Source organism: Sinocyclocheilus grahami, unplaced genomic scaffold (assembly GCF_001515645.1).
Source record: "Sinocyclocheilus grahami isolate Dianchi unplaced genomic scaffold, SAMN03320097.WGS_v1.1 scaffold1327.1, whole genome shotgun sequence".
NCBI classification, from domain to species: Eukaryota; Metazoa; Chordata; class Actinopteri; order Cypriniformes; family Cyprinidae; genus Sinocyclocheilus; species Sinocyclocheilus grahami.
Window position 1 is genome coordinate 82449 of NW_015506506.1, and position 23441 is coordinate 105889.

Here is a 23441-nt window from a genome sequence, read left to right on the forward strand (position 1 = left end):
GAATGACACTTAATGACAGTTGTCATAAACATGCATAAAACCTCCTTCATATTCATGACATGTGTCATGTCATGATTATGAAGGTGTCATGTCAGTCTTATGCACACCCCTTCAAGCAAAGTGGTACCTATATTTCTTTACATTTTACCTTATTTGTATATTTGTATAGTTGTATTTTGTATTTAATCTGTATTTATGTTATCTGTATGCACCAAGGGTCTGAGAGTAACGCAATTTCAATTCTCTGTGTGTATGTACTGTACATGTGGAAGAATTGACAATAAAGCAGACTTGACTTGATATGTTCACTATTTCATTTTTGCATATTATATTTATAATACCATTCACCAGATGCTTGTATCCAAAGTGGTTCACAACTGAGGAATAAATAATACAACAAAAGCAATTCATCCTAGGGATACAGAAACATGAAGTAAGCAAACATGATGTTTGGCTATTATTTATTTATTGCCGCCACCTTCTTCAAACCATTAGTCAACACATCTTCAGTAAACACGGCAGATGTCATAATGGTGGTGGGCATGGAGATTATAGAGCACCCATTATAAAAATTATATTGTGACTTTCGCAGGGGGCATATTTCTGGGAGGGTCGTGGGGTTTGGGATGCCCAAAGTGGCTGAGGTTAGTACCACATGTTATTTACAAATTCTATTTTCATGAGTTTCCCTTTTGGCACACAATGAGTATGTTAAAACTGCCAAGGAAAATTCAGAAGTTTATATTGAAGAATATATTCAGAAGAATATTGTGTGGTGTTTCGTGTTGTTACATCAGAAAACAATGTGGGAAATAGACTGAGGAAGACACTTATTTTTTCCTCTAGCTTTTGAGAGTTTCTGTGGGGGAGACCAGGAAGTGTTGTAACATGCAGTGAGTTGTAACACCATTAGTTTAACCAATTAGACAAGAGCTACAGGGGTGATATCACAAACATACATGACCACCATCCTCCTGATGTGACTGTCGAATTTGAAAGTCTTCTTAGAAGTATTAAGGACAGAAAACAGTTCTAACAGAACTAAAAACATATAACTTCACATCTGATTTATAAATTGGTTTGCAATCAGGTTAATGTATGTCAAATTTCACATGATCTGGTTTAAAGATTTAAATTGATATACATGTTACTGTTTAAAAGTCTGGTGTCATTTTAAGAATATTTTATTCAGCAAGCAAGCATTACATTTGTCAATAATGTTTTATTATGCTACAAATTATTTATATTTCAAATAAATGTTGTTCTGAACTTTAGATTCATCAAATTCATCATTTCTATTTCAGAAAAAAAATATGAAGCAGTACACAGTGCAGCCTCTCTCTCTCTCTCTCACACACACACACACACACACACACACACACACACACACATGCACATAACCTGACCTCTCTACTTGTTCTCTTGCTGTACAAAGGCACTTTAATCACTGAAAAACCTGGAAAGTGCTCTTTCCTCTACTGATTTGTTCTTACACTGTTCAAGCATGTACCCTGCTGATCTTTCATATCTGTATATATAATAATTGACTCAGAGTTTCTCTGCGTAATATTTGGTAATAAAACAGTCTGTGGAGGTTTATCTCATGATTTTGAAAAGAGTATGATTTGTAATTTAACTTTTGTGGGAGTTTTTCCACTGTTCAAGCTCCTATAAATGACCAATTTAAGAGCTTTTAACAGATTGTTTTCAGCAACACACTGTGTAAGCATCATCATTTAAATGTGTGACAAATGTGTTCATGAAACACAATTCCATTTATATACAAGATTCCGTTTCAATACAATTTTTTTTCTTGTCTAGATTCTTACATAACATGTTTTCCATCAATATGTTCAGCGTTCAGTTTTACAGACTTTACAGCTCAGATGAGAAAAAGTAATGCAAAAGTAATGCAACACACTACTTTCCATAAAAAGTAAGTGACGCTGTTAGTTACTTTTGTAGGGAATAAAACAATATTGTAATGCATCACTTTTAAAATTAACTTTCCCCAACATTGCTGATAAATGCATAAATGTAACCAACCTTGAGTTTTGATGTCCATTTGGGTCAATTATTTGCACCCTGGTTCACCCAGGCACTTCTGCATTCAGTTTGAGACAGAATATGTCCTCATCATCAAATGCAATGTGGATGCTGTGACATAAAACATTTTCTTAGTTGTCACAAAACCCATCCATCCTCAAGCTAAACAAACACTCTATGTGAACTATATTAAACATGTATTTTCAAATGCTAATTCTGCATTAGACCAGCTTGATTTTAAGCTTATAGGCAGAAGCCCTATTCTGAGGTGGGGAAGCGTATCCTCAGTTTCTTTGTATTCCTTGTAAGTAGACAGCCGTTTGACAGTTTGTTTCAAAGAATGTTTCAAAATGTTTCAATACCTAAGGGGAGGTGTGCAAGGAAGGAGAAATCACAGAGGCAATTCAGTTATGAAAATCACATCACACTGTTTTCATTAATCCCACCTGAACATTGCAAACTGTCTGTGCAGAACCTGCAGAGACAAAAAAATGCATGAAACTTTTTCGGTCTATCTATCAATGTCTTAATGTGATAAAATGATGACAGAAGGAGTTATGTGGCATTTTTGATGGGCTCTGTGATAATAAAAACACCTGGTAGGCTTCAAAGAGGTATTTGAAATATATAATGTATACATCACGAAGGCGTCACTCTTCATACAAACCAACATGTTTTTCACTTGATGCTTGATTTGATCCAGACGTACTGATCTGTAATTTCTCTATACCAAAATAAACAAAGAATTTCATTTTAATACATTACCCATTTATTTATTTGTTTGTTTGTTTTAAATAAATGAATACCTTGATTTAGCAAGATTTTTTTTTGAATTGATCAAAAGACAGTAAAGAAATGTATAATGTAACAAAATAAACTTAAAAAATGTATTTCCATAAAACTAATAATAATAATAAGAAATGTTCTCTAAGAATCAAATCATCATATTAGAATGATTTCTGAAGGATCATGTGACACTGAAGTGAATTTCAAAATATTACTGCATGGTTTTACTGTATTTTTGATCAAATAAATGCAGCCTTGATGAGCATAAGAGACTTCATATATGTAAAATCCTCATAATCCTCATAAATAATAATAATTATAAAATAATAAATAAATACTTTTTTGAAGTTAAATCCGTTTTATCTTTCTCTAATTGATACTTTCATCAAACGCATTCTCACAATACTGAAACACCGCTTCATTTACTGTTCTGCTGATGTCTTATTTATTTAGTTGTCACTCAATATTTCCCTTTGAAGTGTCAACTGCGGGATCAAGTTATATTCCAGTCAAATCCCATCAAATAGTCTATAAACAGGAGAACTGAGGGAGTATGTCATGCTAAAAGCATAATTGGCATTATACATTCTGTTTAAAATCTACATCAGGGGATCCGGACTGACAAGTCCTCATTAAGCCTCTGGCCTCTGCCTTGCTGGAGAAATAAAAGCGATTGCTGTAATTACACCAGCGAGGATGAGGATGAGGAGGAGGAGGCACTTCTGGCTACAGGTGGATCTGATTAAGTTTAAGCTGGCAGTCCTCCTCTTTCCTATCTCTTTTCTAGGCTCTGTGCCTCTAGGTGCAAAGGCTCGAAGGCAGCCTTCCATAATGAGCTCCTCGGCTACACACTGGATACCCTGGAGTACAGTCCCTACAGAGCCGTAATGAGCACTCCAGTGCAGCACTCTGTACTCGCAGCCAAGGGCTCCAAGCCGGCCTCCCTCTAGACAATGGCACACGGGTGGGCACGGCTTGTTCGCCATTCTCTTCTCAGTCGGTCCCCGGGGTGCATGTATGGAAGGTGGGGAGGGGTGGCCGGGAGCCTGCAGTTGGCAGCGGTTGCCTCGCAGGGAGAAGCGCTCGTCTTGGCCCACCGACAGCCCTCCTTCACATCCAGCAATCGTGTGGGGGAGTGAGTGTGAAAAGCGAGAGGGAGAGGTGGCCCGTCACTCGGGGCGAGCAGAAGGCACGTGAAGATCTTCTGGATGGACTGGATTAGTGGTGTGGGAAACACTTTACTTCCCAGTAATAGACTCTTACATGCCTTATTCTGTTGAAAGAAGTCTCTTATGCTCACAAGGCTGCATTTATTCGATCAAAAATACAGTAAAAACAGTAATATTGTGAAATAGTATTACAATTTAAAATAACTGTTTTCTATTTGAATATATTTTAAAACTTAATTTATTCTTCTTATTATAAAGGAGTCATTACTCCAATCTCCAAAAAGGAAAAAAAAAAAAGATACATGAAATATAATAAAATATTAAATATAACATATAAAATATAGCTAGTTTTCTGGTCAACCATTTACCGTTTACCATTTACCATTCACTTGATGTACTAAAATAACTAAAACTAAAATAAAAATGTGTAAAAACTATATAGACTTATTTAAAAATAACAAAAACTAAGACAAATTACAAAAACACACAACAAAATTGATAGAAATTTTTTTTATAAAACATTTACGTAATAAAAAAAATTACATATAAGCACCTCTGCATGAAATGGAGAAACAAGTAAAAACATGTTGGTTTTAATTTAATTTAATTTTGTTCATTATTTATTTATTTATTTATTACAGGATTATTTGCTGAATATAAAGTTCAAAAGAACAGTATTTATTTGAAATGAAAACCTTTAGTAATATTATAAATGTCTTTAGTATCATTTTTGATCAATTTGATGTCTTTTTTGAATTAATTTTAATTTCATTTAAAAAAAAATACACAGGAAAAAGACATGTGAATATCTTCTAGAATCTAGATAGACTGCATCAGTGGTGTGGGAAAACTATTTACTTCCCAGACAGTGTTTAATAGAAACCTGGAATCAGAAGACACTGACTTTTGGTAGCATTCGCTCTTAGTCTTTTGATGATCTTCGTTATTTAAATGGATTTGCATAACAATCAGCTAGATTTTATTAGCCGGTGAGATGCAGAAAACAATCAGTGCGCTGCAGTGTTGATGCAAGACTCTTAATTACAATGGTGAATAATGTCAAGCAAATGAATCAAGCCAAGCACTTCTCACATCAGCTTTCATCAGGATGGAGAGATACAGGGAGCGTGCTCATTACGCTTGCAGAGTGTGTGGGTCGTCGAACAGGGGGCCGAGGTGATGCTGAAGTGCTCTATAGGTTAGCTTTTCACTGTTCCACACTTACGGATATAGAGGGAAATATGATAATATTGTTTATGCTTTGCGACTGGCAATGGCTGACATTTATTTATTTATTTTTTTAATTGCTCTGTATTTTAATAAGCTCACCTCTCTTGATCTTGGACAGACATGGTGTTGGCTAGCGCTGTCTTTTCTGAAACAGCTCCATCTGGAAATGAGGATTACATAGTTATTATCTTGGGGGAGGATTAAGGATTTGTGTCTATCACTGGGTGGTGCAGCCAAAGACAAATAAATCTCAACATGCTGTTAATACATAGTCTCTATTGTTCCTTTTGTAATAATCAAGAAAAAAAACACGGGCATGATGGTGATGAGGGGTTTTTTGGGTTTACTGCTGCATGTCCTGTTTGGGAGGTGGGATTTATCGGAACGATGTTTCATTATCAGACGTAATACGCTGGATTCTACTGTTCTGGAACACTCAAGCTGTAGAGAGATCAGAAAGTAAATTAATTCTCGAAAAACAATGATTGAAAATTGAGAAGAGGATACAAGGTGATACTGCTCCATCGCTGTGATGTTATGAATATACACGGTTTTATGTGGCACGACAGATGCATTGAGTACAACCTAAAATCTAAATCACACTTTGATATATTATTCTGTACGACAGGTTTTCTCATACAAAACTATGACACTATGAAGGGTCAGAAATTAAGCTTCTAAAAAGTAAGATGCATTTAAAATATTTACGTTCTAAACATTTTTTTTTTTTTTTTTTTAAAGAAGACTCATGCTTATAAGACTGCATTTATTGGATCAAAAATACTGTAATACAGGATAAATATTTTAATATATTTTGAAATGTAATTTACTCCTGTGATGTAGTCTTCATTGTCACATGATCCTTCAGAAATCATTCTAAGATGCTGATTTGCTGCTCAAGAAATCCTTTTTTTTATATTATCAACTTTGAAAACAGTTGTGCTGCTTAATATTTTTAAGGGAAACCATTATCCATTCATTTTTCAACATTCTTTTAATGAATAGAAAGTTCAAAAGAGCAGCATTTATTTAAAATAGAAATCGTAATAAAAATAGTCATTTTTTTACGATTTAATGCATCCTTACTGAATAAATGTATGGATTTCTTAAATAAATACATACATACATACATACATACATAAGCTTACTGACCCCAGCTTTTTGATAATTAATTCTGATAAATAAATAAATAAATAAAATTAATTCCAAACTTTTGAAAGGTAGTTAAATCACATTAATTATGGCCTCATCAAGATAAAAATACCCCTGAAAATCATATCCAACAAAAAATATTGCACCTAAATAATCAAGTACATTTTTTGGCACTGCTTTTTTCATCCTTTAGCAATATTTGACATTTGAAATTGTTAACATGAATCAATATGACCGTTTGCCCTCAAACATGTCAAAGGTTTGTCCCGGAGGCCCCTGGCCACAAGTGACCTTTGGTAGTGCAGCAACCTGATTTGATATTTTGTGTTGTATTGAAAACCAAAGCCTACTCTTATCCTCATCTAAACCTATTAGCTCACCAGGTTACAAGTGTAGTGCTCAGCAAGTAGCGATACAAGTAACACACCTGTTACTGCAGGCCGACCGCCGCTTGTTTGTAGGTGCGATGTATGTTGAAAGCATTAACGTGTAAGCGTTGAAAGCCCTGTTACTAACCGAGCACACGACCTGATTTGATAGCCCTGAGTCGAGCTGTAGGATTAAGGGGAGCATGCTGCTAGAATTGTTTTAATCATCATGAAGGACGTCACCGTAAATGGAGACGACGTGACATTGTCTTTTCAAACAGCCTCTTTATTAATGCTGGAGGGTGCTGTAATCCAGAGAGCTACAGCCTGCCAGCGGTTCCTCTTTGAACGGCTTACCTTTGTGCTGCGCACAATTGCCGCCACACGTTTGGTCCATCCTTAGAGCCCACGCCATCACAACAGCCATTTAGATCATTCAGTATTGTGCAGACAGAAAGAAAATGAAAAAGAAATGAGTGGCAGGAGAGAGAAAGGAGATAATTAGTTGCGATAAATCTTGGGTTATTCCATGTAATTCCTGTGAGCATTTCATATCATTTAATCAAAAAAGTATTGGATTCCTGTCATATCACCCGAAATATCAACATGTGCATCCTATACAGTTTTAGATATGATTAGTTATCTATGCTTTGAAATATAAAGGCCTTTTTTAGTCGCCAATGCATTGGCACAAAACTATTCAGAGGTCTTATAATAGTTGGGATTTGTGTATATATATTTTCAAATGTAATTAATTTTTCAGTACTCCAGTCTTCAGTGTCACGTGAACCTTCAGAAATCATTTTAATATGCTAATTTGCTACTCAAAAAAACGTTTTCTCTTATTATTGTTGTTGTTGAAATAGATGTGCTGCTTGTTTTTTATGTATTTCTTTCTTTATTTATTTATTTGTGGAAACCATGATATGTTATTGTTTTTAGGATTCTTTGATGAATAGAAAGTTCCGCATTTACTTTACTGATGAAATCTTTTGTAAGATACAGTAATAAATGACTTTAGGTTAAAATATCCAGTATTAGAAATGATCAGGTAATGCCCTCTTTAGTAGTCACAGCATTAGTGTAAAAATATTTGTGTATATTAAAACATAATTTATTCCTGTGATCACAGCTGAATTTTCAGCATCATTACTCCAGTCTTTAATGTCACACGATCCTTCAGAAATCAGTCTAATATGCTGATTTAGTGCTCAAAACAAGTACTTTTTCTTTATGTTGAAAACAGTTGTTCTGCTTAATTTTAGTTTTTTTGTGCAAACCATGATTTTTTTATTTTTTTCAGTATTGTTGTAATGAATAGATAGTTCAAAAGAATAGCATTTGTTACAAACACAAATATTTTGTAACACCATAAATGTCTTGGTTAAAATATCCAACATTAGAAATAACAAGGTGTGCATTGCATTTAAATATGGCACAAAAATATTCTGAGGTCTTAATGATTGGGATTCATGTTTCTCAACATAAAGATCACTATTTCACATCTACAGCAACATTTGGACTGACTGCTGTGTAATTCCATTAACAGCCTGCAATTTGCATATGAGTTTACCAATTTCACTTCAGATTTTGACTTCTCTTTTGTCCCAAAATTGAATCTTTCAGACATCCAGTGCCCTAATCTGACCACTATGGTGTTAAATGTCACAGAATGGCTGTATTGTGGATGCAGTACGTCAATCTGTCAGCGTTTGATCAAACGGTTGCGTCTTTATACCATACAGTGCTTTTTAGCAGCTAAAGGAAGGGAAATGAGAGCAAAGATTTGCATGAAGGAGAAAATACAAAGAATTAGAGCGTCATCAAGGATCAGTTTGCTTTTAAAATCCGCTGTTATTTGTCCATTTGAACCTGACATACATATGACCACAGTGTTTTCCCACTCCAGGCTCGAGTTGTTCCTCTGACTGTGGCTTAAGCAACAGACGACTCAACCAAACAATATGCTTATAAACCACTTAGCCTCAAAAGCAAGAACGAAAGAAAAGCCTCTAAGTGTTGAAGTGCTCGTATTAAGCATTTTACGAAGCAAAACATAAATCCATCATGACTTGCTTTAAAGTCAATGTTATTAAGGCTGAACGCTAAAGCTGGGTCAATCACGGCATGTTGTGAGTTTCTGTGCCACATTTTATCCCAGAATCAAAATATTTGTATAAGACGCAGGGAAAAGAAAAGTATTGTTTTCTTCACAAATCTCAAAAGGCTATATGAATTATTCAGTGCAACCAAATAACAGTTAACATTTTCAGAAACGAGACACTAAATCACAGCGGAGACTCCGCCGCCATTCAGAGAGAGCTGTATCTTGTCACACACATTCTACTGGATGAGCTCTTTTCTGGAGCAGAGGAGAAGTTAGGCAAAGCTGGTTCTTCTGCTCCTCTACCTCAGAGACCAGGATCAGCAGGCAGAATCCTTTATTTGTCCCAGAGTTGAGTGTGTGGAACACTTGGCCTCGTCCCTCGGTGCTGCCAGGATCAGAGTTGCGCGTGGCTGTGGTCTCACTGCTGGCAACACACAAAGCCGGCTTGGAATGACAAATTGGTCTGAGACACCACCAGACACATGCCAAGAAACGCTTGCAGAACACACCACACCGAATTGGCAATCTCAACTAAGTTTAGACAAGCTGAACACACAGGCACAAATCAAATATCTGCAGGGTTTGTGTACGCACATGACTCCGTACAGGATGTTTGTGCATAATTATGATGTGCTTTGTTTTTACCGTGTGTGATTTTACGTGAAGCACACATTCATAATGCTTTTATTTTGGTTGGGAAACAGTCTCTGAGGGAGGTGGCCCATTTATTCATTATCAAAAGCATTTCGGATTCAGAGATGTTTGTTTTCGTAAAATAAGGTACTATTTGTTTTCTGATTAACATACTAAAATCTACTTCAGTACTCATAAAATAATGTAGAGGTGAAGGTTACATCCCATTTCAGTTATTCTGTTCAAATTTTTAGCCTGTTTCTGCTCAATGGTTTTAGGAGTTCATATAGGTTTTGGGGATCGTATGACGATTAGTCTCTTTCTATACCTATTAAGCGTAACATACAGCATTCAACTCATCATAAAGCATATCAGTGCATAGCATACGCTTTTCATAAGTGTACTTGCATAATTTGGCAAAGATTATGTATGTCCTGGACAGCAGAGTTGAGGATCCAAATGCAGGCTTTATTGCAAGAGTGGTCAAAACAGGCAAGATCAAACAGCAGTAAACACTTATAATCCAGGGCAGACAAAAGAGTAATCCAATTAACGAGCAATGGTCAGGGCAGGCAGCAAACGATCACAAAAGCAGATAACAGTTCAGGGTCAAAAAACAAGGCAAGGCAAGGCAAGGAACTAGGAAAAATAGGAACTACGGAACGCTAAAGGCTAACAATACTGAGCAATGTGTGTGTGTTGAACCAGACTTTAAATATGGTTAGACTGATGGGGAAACAAGACACAGGTGAATACAATCAGAGATGAGTCCAGCAAAGGATTATGGGATATGTAGTCTGGGATAGAGTGGCAAGAGTCAGAGGTGGAGTGCCCTCTGGTGGAGTTCATAGGCACTTTGTTGAAAAGAGTATGCCAGAAGTCCCCGGATGGTCTACTATTTCAGGTCGATTTTTGAAATGTGGATCCATGCACACTCTAATGGCTAAAATTGCCCACAATCCATTGCGCTTTGGCGAAGGATTCGATCCAGAACTACAAACACGAATAAAACAAACGTGGCGGATGCGCACGATCGACGGTTAGGTAGAGAGGTTTACAAAAAGGGGTTTGAGTTACTAATAATCAACATTTAACCTGGTAAAAAATATGTATTTATTGTTATCCATGTTATATTTCATCTGCAACAGTAATGTGAACTTTTATAAACATCCATTTGGTCGTTAACTTTTAAATGCATCATTATTCAGAAAATATGAGCAGAGTTCTCCGTAAGAAAGACCCGCGACTGGCAGATCAACGAGCTACTTCTTTTCTCTCCAGTACGGTAGGAAGTTAAATTAAATAAAATGTGGAGGATGTTAACTGTGACAAGATGATTGACAGGCCAGTTTACAGTGACAGGATGCGAGTAACATGTGCGACAGAGCGTCCGTTAAAGGCGCAGTTGTGTGGTGTGATAGTATGTCCCAAAGCTTGCCTACTCTTCTACTACATACTCAAAAGTGTGCACTTTTTCTTCACCAAAAGAGTACATACTCTAAGGGCGTAGTATAGGTAGGCAAATTGAGATGCAGCATCGGTGTTATGATCCCAATATTCAGCACCATTTAGCCACACCATAGCCAGACAACTCACTCACTCATGCATGTATATATATATATATATATATATATATATATATATATATATATATCATCAAATGATCAATGTACTAGGTACATTTTGAGAATTTTAAAGGTTGTCGCCCCCCAAAATCTATTTTATTTTATTTTGTATTCATTTTTGAACATCTTTGTTTGGGTTGCACTTTATATATGCAAACGCACAAGTATGTTTGTCTTTATTTCTGTTATGGTTATGCCTTTTTACAAATGCACTATGCATATCCTACCGTTTTTGTTAATGTAGAGTTGATTCATGAATTCTAAACAAGTGCAATGGTCTGTTTTTACACTCATTGTTGTTCATTTAACTTATTAACATTAGAATAAGACAAATCATGATTGTCATGCCAATGGCAAACATGCAGCATTTAATTTACACAGAACCAAAACTTACCTAAAACTTTAACACTGTTCTTTTGGCTCCCTCACAGACACATCATATCTCCTTCAGGCATTGCAACTATGTGGTAGTTGTTGTGTTGTTATGTTCTAGTTGGTATATTCCAGTGTACACATTTTACATCCAAAACTAAAACTAATTTACAAACCACAGATACCAATAGTCCAAATACAGGCCGAAAACAACAGAAATGACTCTTTTCTGTTTCACTGTCTGAATCTATGAATTTAGACTGGATATGAATGACATGACTTATTTCAGTATATGGCAGGTGGGTACTTTGACTGCCTGGTAGGTTATTCTATTTTTTGCCATTAAAATGATATTCGGCCTCACCTTGATGGTTTGTGCCCGAAACGGTGCCTTATCATGATTTCAGGCGGACCACTCAAATTGAAAGCTTCCGTTGCTTGAAGCCACATCAAAATAATTGTTTCGAGTCGTAGTGGATTTTATCTCAGAAAGAACTTACTCGAAAATGATCCTGGAGAACAATAAAATGTATTTCTTTTTCTACATCTGCAAAAATGTACGACACTCCGGCTCGCAGTTATTGAATTCAGGCCCCACAAACTCAAATTCCCTTTATTTCTTTTGGAGGGGTGGAAGTCCCAAATATGATAAATGTACAGTACGGACCTCTGATTGTATGGCCGAGGCAGCCGCTAAATTATACTGCTCAGTTTGAGGGCTCTGAGTTGCCTAAGGCTTTTAAATTGCTAATGATCAACTGTGAAGAAGCACTTTGATAGCAGTGCCGGGGGACTTTAAAGCAGATCTTCTGTTGTGTGCGGAGCACCCGCTTCACACTGGAAACCCTGTACCATTACTCTTTCAGAAATAAGGGATGTTGAAAATGGAAACATGAAGAAAAAGCCAGGAAAACAGAATAAGTTGCCCAACCCACTCCAAAGGCAGACATGCTGCATGCATAAGTATTACAGCATTAAGGAAGACACATCTGACAACTGCAGCGGGTACTAACCTAGAAGTGTGGCTGTTTCATTGTAAACTAGGCCTGTTAGTTCTGTCATCACATTGTCATTTTATGTGGTGCCACTGCTTCTAAGATCTACAGAGGAGTGTTTTTTTTTTTCTTTTTTGTTTTGCAAGATCAAAAAACATGGAAGTCACGTGATCGAAAGCATCTGATAATCCTTGAAATACAGATCATGTTTTAATCCCATAGAGAGAAATGTGGGTGTTGTTGTTGCTTCCTCATATTTCTCCATCTTTTTTTGGTTCGCCTTTTCATATTAGAACGACAACAACAACAACAGAAAGTGTCATAAAAGGAGACAACAAAATCAAGAGCGTGTGAGGGGTGTGCAACTTATTTAACGCTCAGTACTCTTGAGTGTCAGCCAGGAAGTAGCAAGTACAAAGTCTCCCAGTGTGTGAGGAGAATGTTACTGGGCCAGAGCATCCTCACTGTGTCAGGCTGCCAGAAAAGCCCTGCTCCTTATTTTGTCTTGGGTGAATAGTGCTCTTGTTTGGGAGCTTAAATGGGAGTCGTCTGAGATCGCAGTGAGTCTTCTCCACCTGGTTCGTATCGGTGAAGACAAATTAATGTGACGACATCAGACCCTCTCTTTAAGATTGCTTTTAAGGTGAAAGGTACTTCGGCACTCGCTCCTGCCAATTCTCAGCCTGAGGCTTTTTATCTCATGAGGGCTGGCTGAGAGAGAGAGAGAGAGTAACAGAATTATTTGCGGGTTTGCTCAGGAACTGTGTTGCCAGCGCCATTAATATCAAACAGAAGGCATTAGTACATTAGGAACAATCGATTGGCTAATTTGTTTTGTGACTTTGCATATACGCTACCAGTCAAAAGTTTAGAATCATTAAGATTCTCTTATGCTCACTAAAGCTGCATTTATTTGAATAAAATAACTGTAAAAACAGTAAGATTGTGAAATATTACTATAATTGAAAATGACTATTTTCTAGTTCCATCTATTTTAGGCTACGTTTACACTAGTGCGCTTTCATTTTAAAAAGCATAACTTTCGCTACGGTTACGCCTGTCGTTTACACTATACCCCAGCGTCTTCGACACTCTAAAACTGAGATTTTGAAAATGCCGCAGACCCCGTTCTGGGATTGCGTTCCAGTGTAAACGGACCAAAACGGAGATTTTGGAAACGATAGCATGGCTGCCCACATTCACTCTGCATATCCTTGACGACCGTGTAAACAATGACACCATGCTCGATTGTTGTAACTGCATGAAAAACGATAATAATAATAAATAATTCTTGAGCAGCAAATCAGCATATTAGAATGATTTCTGAAGGATCATGTGACACTGAAGACTGGAGTAATGATGCTGAAAATTCAGCTTTGCATCACAGGAATAAATTACATTTTAAAATATATTCATATAGAAAATACTTATTTGAAATTGTAATGACATTTCACAGTATTACTGTTTTTACTGTATTTTTCAAATAAATGCAGCCTTGGTGAGTATAAGATACTTTTTTTCCATCAACATTTTAAAAATCTTTATGATTTAAAAAAAATATTTATTTGAATCTTAATCATTTCAATCCAGTAGTGTGCATTATATCTCTGTCATTTTCTTTAAGTTTCATAATAAATGCACACGCGTGCATGACCAGATTAGATTAGCTGTGATGAAATATTCATGCTTTGTATTTAAACCCCTGCAAAGCAGTAATAAATGAACATGTTTGCCATGAACTGCTTTGTTTTGCTCAACTTGAGAATGAAATGTGATTTTTAATGCAGCTAATCCTTTTAAAACACATAGCAGGCTCATTATGGCCTAGGGATACAGTAATGTCTGTGTGAGAGAGCAGTGTTTCCTTACCTAACTCTGTGTATGTGACAAAATTTGCTTTATCTTTGTTGGCAATCGTAAATAAAAAAATATATCATTCCAAATTAGATCTCGGCTATTGTGTGGCCCACAGCACTTTTGAGCGAAACAGGTTTTTCTTCTATTATAACGAGAAGCACAGTCACGCATACCTGGGTCATTTTATGAAACCAGTGCCTTTACCAGCTGATTTTTTTATTAAAATTTTTTTAAATAAGACTTTTAAACATTCTATCATGCAACTAATGTTTACATTTTAATAAATTGCATTGTGCCATCAAAAGATAAATTAATAAATTGTAGTGGAATTGTGTGTGTGTGTGTGTGTGACATTTTTAAAAGTAACAGTTTAGAGATTAATTTAAGGGTTGTGAAACTACATGTTGCTTCTCAGAAATAAGTATAAATGTTGACATTTTAACAAAATTGCTACTAACAAATTCAACAAAACATAAAAAAAGATAAATAAAGCTATTTAAACAAACATATTTGAGTTCATTACTTTGCAAGGGGAAAAATGTGATGGTAGCAGATTTTACACAACACTGTCATAATACGTTATGAGAACCTACATTTTAATACATTTAAATTAAAGATTGATCTATATATATATATATTTATTTCAACAAGAAATGTACATATTTAAAACAGTTATTGAAAAGGTGCATTTACAATTTGCATTCACAGTTTTCACAGTTTAGAGGCGACATAGATGCAATCCAATAATTAGCCTTAATTATATGTAAACAAACAAAAACTGTCGCAACAAACACCGGTGTTTAAAAGTTCAGTACATTTTTTTGTTTGTTTGTGTTTTGTTTTTTTTAAAGAAGTATTTTGTGCTCACCAAGGCTGCATTTATTTAATTAAATGTAAAAATATACAGGAAAACAGGGGCGTAGCAGCCGCGGGAAACGGGGGGACACGTCACCCGCACTGTTAGAAACAGGTGATTCTGTCCCCTGCACTTTTTTGACCCACCGCCAATATTTCCGCCCGTGTTCTCTGATTTGTTACTAAGATTTAAGTGAACCAACATTCAGCCAATCACAAGGCGAATCATCTCTTGGGCGCGTCTACCATGAGCTTCAAATCTCCTGCTGCTCTCGCAATTTCTTTCGTTCATTCATTTTTTTGCTCTTTGGCGGTCTGGGGTAAAATGCACCCCAGAAAAAAGCAGAGGACGATTACGTCCTTTTTTCAAACACACTTAACTTACTGTAACTTCGCGTCTACACTGGATGCGAGTGATGTGATCATGCGACAAAAGACAATAGAACCCGTTTAGAACTTCATCACATTGCGGGGATCCAGTGTGTGTTAAATGCTCTTCTACTTGTTGCTTTGGATAAAAGCAACGGCTAAATGAGACATAACTGATTATTGGGTTCTGCTGTCTTTTGTCGCGTCGTGCTGCTCGCGTTATCCCTTCCCAATAAAGCAAAGTTGTTTTGTGCCGAATACTTATCTCATCATACTTGATCATATTTTAGTACTTTAATGCATGTCCTAAATTTTAACGGGTCTGTAGGAAAGGCAGGCTGTCGAGTTACTGACAGAGAGAGGGGAGGATTATTACTATATATATATATATATATATATATATATATATATATATATATATATATATATATATATATATATATATATATATATATATATATATATATATATATATTTAAACTTGTAATCAGTTATTTTCTGTATAAATGGGACACAAGTAGCTGTGCTTGTTGCAGTCACAGTATCCAGATGGCTTTTTTTAATATACAGTATATATATTCGCATACTGATGTGGCGGTACTGCTAAAATCAGACCCAGCATACCTGCACCTCTAACTCATTTCAAAGGTCTAATTGAGACGTCTTCCAGCTCTCAAGACCATTCTAAAAGAAGGCGCTTCACTCTGCTTAGCAAATGAGCACACCATGAGCAAGAAACCTTGGTGTCTTGATGCACTTGTGGGAGGCTGTCATTTCAAAGAGCACCCCTTTATAGCGATGGCACATTGAGCGTCAGTCAGCCTCAACACTGCTGGCAAGGAGATTATGGCTCTTTGCAGCCTACCGCTTGCTCTCTTTCTCTCTCTACTACCATTTGCAGAGGACAACATTCAGCAGAGTGAAGTGTACAAATCACTTCCATGGCTTGTTTAGGGGAGGAACAGCAGAGAGGTTTAATATTAGCAATTTGGCATCTCGATAAAAACGAATTTGTCTCTGTACTGTGAAGCAGAGATGTAACACGTAATGAGAAGAGATAATAAATTTGCCTTCTATCTGGCATTTTCCATCATGTTTATTTGACTGCACTTCACAACCTTGACAAAATCACATTTTGCTTTCACAAGTTTACTGGCACTGCATGAATTATGGAAGGAGCTGAGAAGGATGGAAGATTTTTTTGTAAAAAAGCGACTATTTGAAAACCATTCCCTCCATCCGCACTTATTTTATCCGCTCTCCAAAATAACAGCAGAGCGATGAAGTCATCCGCTTTTGCCAGTGCAGTTATGTTGCATTTGCATAGCCTAGGCTTTCAGTGCAACGTATAATTTTGCCACACATTACAGAAAGGCCATTCAATCGAACACACTGGGTCAACACCGCCTGATAATGGTGCCTGTGTACCTGCTAATGAATAAAGCCCCAGTTGCGTGTGTCTGTCGTTTTTTTGTCAGATTTTAATGGGATCATATATTATTTAAGCATGCAGGACAAGTTAATACACTCCGTGCAGCATACCTGTCATATTAAATAATTAACCGTGGCTGAGCAAAACATTAAACAGGAAATAAAGCATTAACACAAATGCAGTTTGTGCAGAGAGATTTCTCTCCTTCTGTATGTTTTTGTTTCATAACTGTGGCCCTGTTTATTTAAACAATATGACACCAGCAAAAGGTGTTGTTCTGGATAGCAGCACGACTGTGATTTGGCCATCGGCACGAAGCCAGAGGGTAATTGATATTCAGTTCTATATACAGCATGATTTAATACCACTTTTTATGTAAAAGTTCTATGAACAATAAGCAAATTCCATTTGAGACAAATTGGACAAGTTATTTCAGAATTTTTTCCCCCTCCACCTGACAAATGTTCAAAAAGAAACCAAGCAACACACAGAAAAGCCGGACTGGAACCCATATATACACAGTAACACCATTGTGGTTTTTGCAGTTCTTGTGAGAGATACTACAATGAGGGATCCTGCAGCAAAACAGATGCTCTGAATTTAAAATTTAATCTTGAGGTTGTTTTTCCTCAATGTTTGTATGACTCCGTTTGTCTGCGTTTGCGTTTTCCATGTGAGTCTGTAATGGATATTTTTCAGTAACACTTTCTGCTGGTTACATTGCTACACCACTGAGTCATGTGAGCGAGTTATTGAATCATTCATTCAACTTATCAATTCAACCACAATAATTTATTCATGAATAAAACGAGTGGTCTTTACAAGTTATTGAATCATTCACTCGATTGATTAATTTAGCTGCACTGATTGTTTAAGAAGTGAGTCAGTGAGTCATTCATTCAACCAATTTGTTCAAATACCCTGATTAAAAAAAAAGAAAGAAAGAAAGAAAATCAGGTGGTCTTTACAAATGAGTCATTATATCATTCACTAAACTGATTTATTCATCTACACTGATTCATTCTGGAGAGAGTCATTAACTCATTCATTCAATCAATTTGTTCAACTACACTTATACTACCTACATTTATTCAGAATTGAGTAACTGAATAATTCACTTAGCCGATTTGTTCAACTACACTGATACTGAAATTAGAACCATGTACTAGTATAATACTCTTACTATTTTACCATTGTGACAAGGTTCAATTAAAACGATGAAGAAGTTTGTTTGAGTGAAGTAGAGAAAATCTTTTCTCTTTAAGCACCACAAAATTATTCAGAAATCAAAATAAGTCCAGAAAAACAATGAGTGTGGTTCGTCTCTCTCTCGCCCCATCCAGGTCTAGACACTTCTTATATTCTCTCTCCACGGCACTAGAACGAGACACAGGTGTTAGTCCTTATGTACTTGACCTACTTGCCTTACCTCTAGTCTCCCAACCTGTTCTGCCATTGCCGACTCTGCTCTGCCATGCCCCCTTGCCACAATCGTATTGTTATATGACAGAAATAGTAAGAGTACTATGCTAGTATGCGGATCCAAATTTAGCATGATTAATTTAGAAGTGAGTTCATTCACTCATCTGATTTGTTCAACTACAATGATTCATTCAGGAGTGAGCCACTGAATTGCTGCATCTCAATGTGCCTACTTATGCTACGCCCTTAAAATATGTACTCTTTTGGTGAAGAAAAAGTACACATTTTTGAGTGTGTAGTAGAAGAGTAGGCAAGCTTTGGGACATACTATCACGTCACACAACTGCATCTTTAACGGACGCTCTGTCGCATAGATACACGCACCCTGTTACTGTAAATTGGCCTATCAATCATCTTGTCACAGTTGACATCCTCCATATAGCATTTCATTTAACTTCCTACCGTATTAGAGAGAAAAAAAGTAGCTCGTTGATCTGCTAGTCACGGGTAGATGTTTATAAACCAAACGGATGTTTATAAAAGTTTACATTGCTGTTGCAGATGAAATATAACACAGATAACATTACATTCCGGTCGCGCACATCCGCCATGTTTGTAGTTTTTTAACACATTTTATTTGTGTTTGTAGTTCTGGACAGAATCCTTCACCAAAGCACAATGGATTGTGGGCAGTATTAGCCACTAGAGTGTGCATGGATCCACACTTCAAAAATCGACCTGAAATAGTAGACCATCCGGGGGCTTTTGGCATACTCTTTTCAACATACTATGCTTTGGGACACACTTATACTAATCTTACATACTATTTAGGATGGATAGTATGAACATTGAGACGCAGGGATGAATTTATACAACAGATTAATTTAACTACATTGATTGATTTAGAAATGTGATTAATTGAATCATTCACTCAACCAATTCAGTTTGCTGATTCATTCAGGAACTAGTAAATACCACTGTTGTGTGTTGCTTGGTGACGTGATAGCTCTGCTTTAGCATAGTTTAAAACTATTCACTGGTGGTGCAAAAATAGAAGAAGCTACCCACAGAATTGTGTCTAAAATGTAAGTTTCTCAATATTAGCTTAATGTTTATTGAAATGTTGTATGGATTATCACACTTACAATCGTATTGTGGGTCAGAATAGTGCTGTTGCTCGTGTACCACGTGGCGGAATTGAGTTCAAATTGCTCTCTTCTTAACAAAGAGCTTAATAGATGTTTTGATTGACCAAAGTAGAGCAGACACAGGTCAATGTGAGTGATGCTGACAGTGACTCTCCTGAATAAACATGCAATGTCCTCTGAGCTGCCCTTGAAACTAGGATAATGTGTGCTCTATTAGTCTCCCCATACTTGAGTTCCTGAGCCAGCTCTGCTCAGGTTACAATATCATGTATTGTTTAAACTAGCTCATTAGAGGAAGAACTGTCTACGGGAGCGTAAGAACCTGGTTGAAAAGGAAAAGAATGATTCCGTAATTGGTCAATTGTGCAAAAAATTTTTTAAATCATGTAACCTATGTCTCTGTAGAGTTTTATCCTTTCAGGAGCGGCACAAAACTCCTTTCTATTATCTCAGACGCCTAGGGCTGACCACGCAATGTTTGTCTTTTACCCGATAGCGGGTGTGAAGTGAGGTTACCACACAGCCCATGCTGACTCCTCTAAGTGCTGATGAAATATAGATGTTGAAGTCTGGACCGCTCAATGTTTCATCTCTCTTGGTGATACCATAAGGAAGCCATTAATAGTGTCAGAGAGCATTAGTCCTACAAAAAGAAGATAACTGGATGTAAGAGAATGACTGGCAGCACCTACTTGGAATCAACTGTGCGTCCCACAAATATTAGTGAGAGAAGTTTGTCCCCTGCTGTGCAGACATTTTCTTCCTCATATGTATGTGAGGTCACTTCAAGATGGTCATTTCCCCCTGCGCTGCCTTTGTCAGTGTGCAGAGGCCCTGCATCATGCATAATCACAAACAGCAGGACCATCTGTTGTTGCCTTGTTGACTTATCTACGTGCAACCTTTTTACTGTTGGTTTTCATGTATCAGTCTGATGTAGCACCATATTTACATTATGCTAATTGGTTAATGAAATCCTGTTTGAGAACCTTTGCATATGTTATGAAGCATGTGCTGTGTTACGCTCATGTTTTCAGCAGTGGATGCAGAAATAGGCTTGTATGGAGAAGGTTTGCCGTAACTATCTGTTGTATATTCCACCAGCGCAGATTGATGACCTTAACCTTTATTCACTCAACTGGCTTTTTCATTTCTTCAGAATAAGTGAACGTAATAGGTCACTTTGTTCTCCCTTATTACGAAACATGCAATTTATAGGAACTGTGCTTGAATGTAACAGTTTTATTTGAACTAAAATAACTAACACAGAGTGATTTGTTTTTCTTCTAGAACCAGAGCCAGACTCCAGATAAAACATTCTCTGTTGTCCTAGCCACGTGCACCCACAAGGTAAGTCACTGTCTTACTAATGGTTCTGCCTGTTAGAGGCATTGTATTTTCACTGTAGGATAAAGGCGTTACAGTTTGTTGCATCTCTGTGAATCAGTTGTTCTAAACTGAATTTATCTCTTCTAATACGCAAACAGAAGGGAAAAACAATGTGAAAATGTGTCTTTTGTTATTGACGTCACAGGCTGTGCTTTTTGTTGTCTTTTTTGTTGCTAATTTCTCTAGCTCAAACATTTCTTAAGCGCAAACATCGCCAAAGTCATGGGTTCGATTCCCAGGGTATGCATGAACTGATAAAAAGCATCTACCAAATGCATAGATGTAAATGATCCTGTCAAGTTAGGCAAATAGCAACATGGACATGTTGAGTTACATGCCCTTGTCCACAAAATTACACCAGGTAAATATTCAGGATGAGCTGATAAGCTGTTTTTTGCATGCTATTGTCAATAATAAATGGAACATGTAGCTTTTAGTTTTTGGTGTTTAATTTAATTTTTTTCTATTTGAAAAATGGATATTCATTTTGAGATTTTCTAAAGATTTCATGTATCAGGGTTACTAAATTATTAGCATTTTGAATTATTAATATTAAGTGAGTGTTATATTAAGTAAATGAATATTATGTATAGGTAAAACTGAGCATGCACAATTAAATATCCAGTATTGATATACATATGATACCAATAAATCATGCATCACAAAAAAAAAAGGTTAATTGACTCTTGGTTCCTAGTTATATTGACTCTTGGTTCCTAGTTATATTAACCAATTTTAGTAAATTAATAAAGATTAATCATGATTTTATGAACTTTTTAATTATTGTTTTTAATTATTTTTTCAATGTATTTTATGGATAATTCATAAACAATTTTGCTGCTGTGTTGGGTCGCCTCTTGATCTGTGTCCTGAAGCAAAACCAGTTGAGAACTGCTACTGAAAAATATATATATATACAGGCGCATCTCAATAAATTAAAATGTTGTGGAAAAGTTCCTTTATTTCAATAATTCAGCTCAAATTGTGAAACTCGTGTATTAAATAAATTCAATGCACACAGACTGAAGTAGTTTAAGTCTTTGGTTCTTTTAATTGTGATGATTTTGGCTCACATTTAACAAAAACCCACCAATTCACTATCTCAACAAATTAGAATACTTCATAAGACCAATAAAAAAAACATTTTTAGTGAATTGTTGGCCTTCTGGAAAGTATGTTAATTTACTGTACATGTACTCAATACTTGGTAGGGGCTCCTTTTGCTTTAATTACTGCCTCAATTCAGCGTGGCATGGAGGTGATCAGTTTGTGGCACTGCTGAGGTGGTATGGAAGCCCAGGTTTCTTTGACAGTGGCCTTCAGCTCATCTACATTTTTTGGTCTCTTGTTTCTCATTTTCCTCTTGACAATACCCCATAGATTCTCTATAGGGTTCAGGTCTGGTGAGTTTGCTGGCCAGTCAAGCACACCAACACCATGGTCATTTAACCAACTTGTGGTGCTTTTGGCAGTGTGGGCAGGTGCCAAATCCTGCTGGAAAATGAAATCAGCATCTTCAAAAAGCTGGTCAGCAGAAGGAAGCATGAAGTGCTCCAAAATTTCTTGGTAAACGGGTGCAGTGACGTTGGTTTTCAAAAAACACAATGGACCAACACCAGCAGATGACATTGCACCCCAAATCATCACAGACTGTGGAAACTTAACACTGGACTTCAAGCAACTTGGGCTATGAGCTTCTCCACCCTTCCTCCAGACTCTAGGACCTTGGTTTCCAAATGAAATACAAAACTTGCTCTCATCTGAAAAGAGGACTTTGGACCACTGGGCAACAGTCCAGTTCTTCTTCTCCTTAGCCCAGGTAAGACGCCTCTGACGTTGTCTGTGGTTCAGGAGTGGCTTAACAAGAGGAATACGACAACTGTAGCCAAATTCCTTGACACGTCTGTGTGTGGTGGCTCTTGATGCCTTGACCCCAGCCTCAGTCCATTCCTTGTGAAGTTCACTCAAATTCTTGAATCGATTTTGCTTGACAATCCTCATAAGGCTGCGGTTCTCTCAGTTGGCTGTGCATCTTTTTCTTCCACACTTTTTCCTTCCACTCAACTTTCTGTTAACATGCTTGGATACAGCACTCTGTGAACAGCCAGCTTCTTTGGCAATGAATGTTTGTGGCTTACCCTCCTTGTGAAGGGTGTCAATGATTGTCTTCTGGACAACTGTCAGATCAGCAGTCTTCCCCATGATTGTGTAGCCTAGTGAACCAAACTGAGAGACCATTTTGAAGGCTCAGGAAACCTTTGCAGGTGTTTTGAGTTGATTAGCTGATTGGCATGTCACCATATTCTAATTTGTTGAGATAGTGAATTGGTGGGTTTTTGTGAAATGTGAGCCAAAATCATCACAATTAAAAGAACCAAAGACTTAAACTACTTCAGTCTGTGTGCACTGAATTTATTTAATACACGAGTTTCACAATTTGAGTTGAATTACTGAAATAAATGAACTTTTCCACGACATTCAAATTT

General features: G+C 36.7%; 1 protein-coding gene across 1 annotated transcript in view; it reads left to right on the forward strand.

The window, feature by feature from the left end:
- LOC107569257 (protocadherin-11 X-linked-like) overlaps positions 1 to 23441 on the forward strand; it is a 201048-nt gene that overhangs the window by 40082 nt on the left and 137525 nt on the right. Inside the window, exon 5 of the mRNA XM_016255294.1 lies at positions 20857 to 20916. Coding sequence (XP_016110780.1) covers positions 20857 to 20916 — 60 coding nt within the window. The remainder of the gene's footprint in view (positions 1 to 20856; positions 20917 to 23441) is intronic.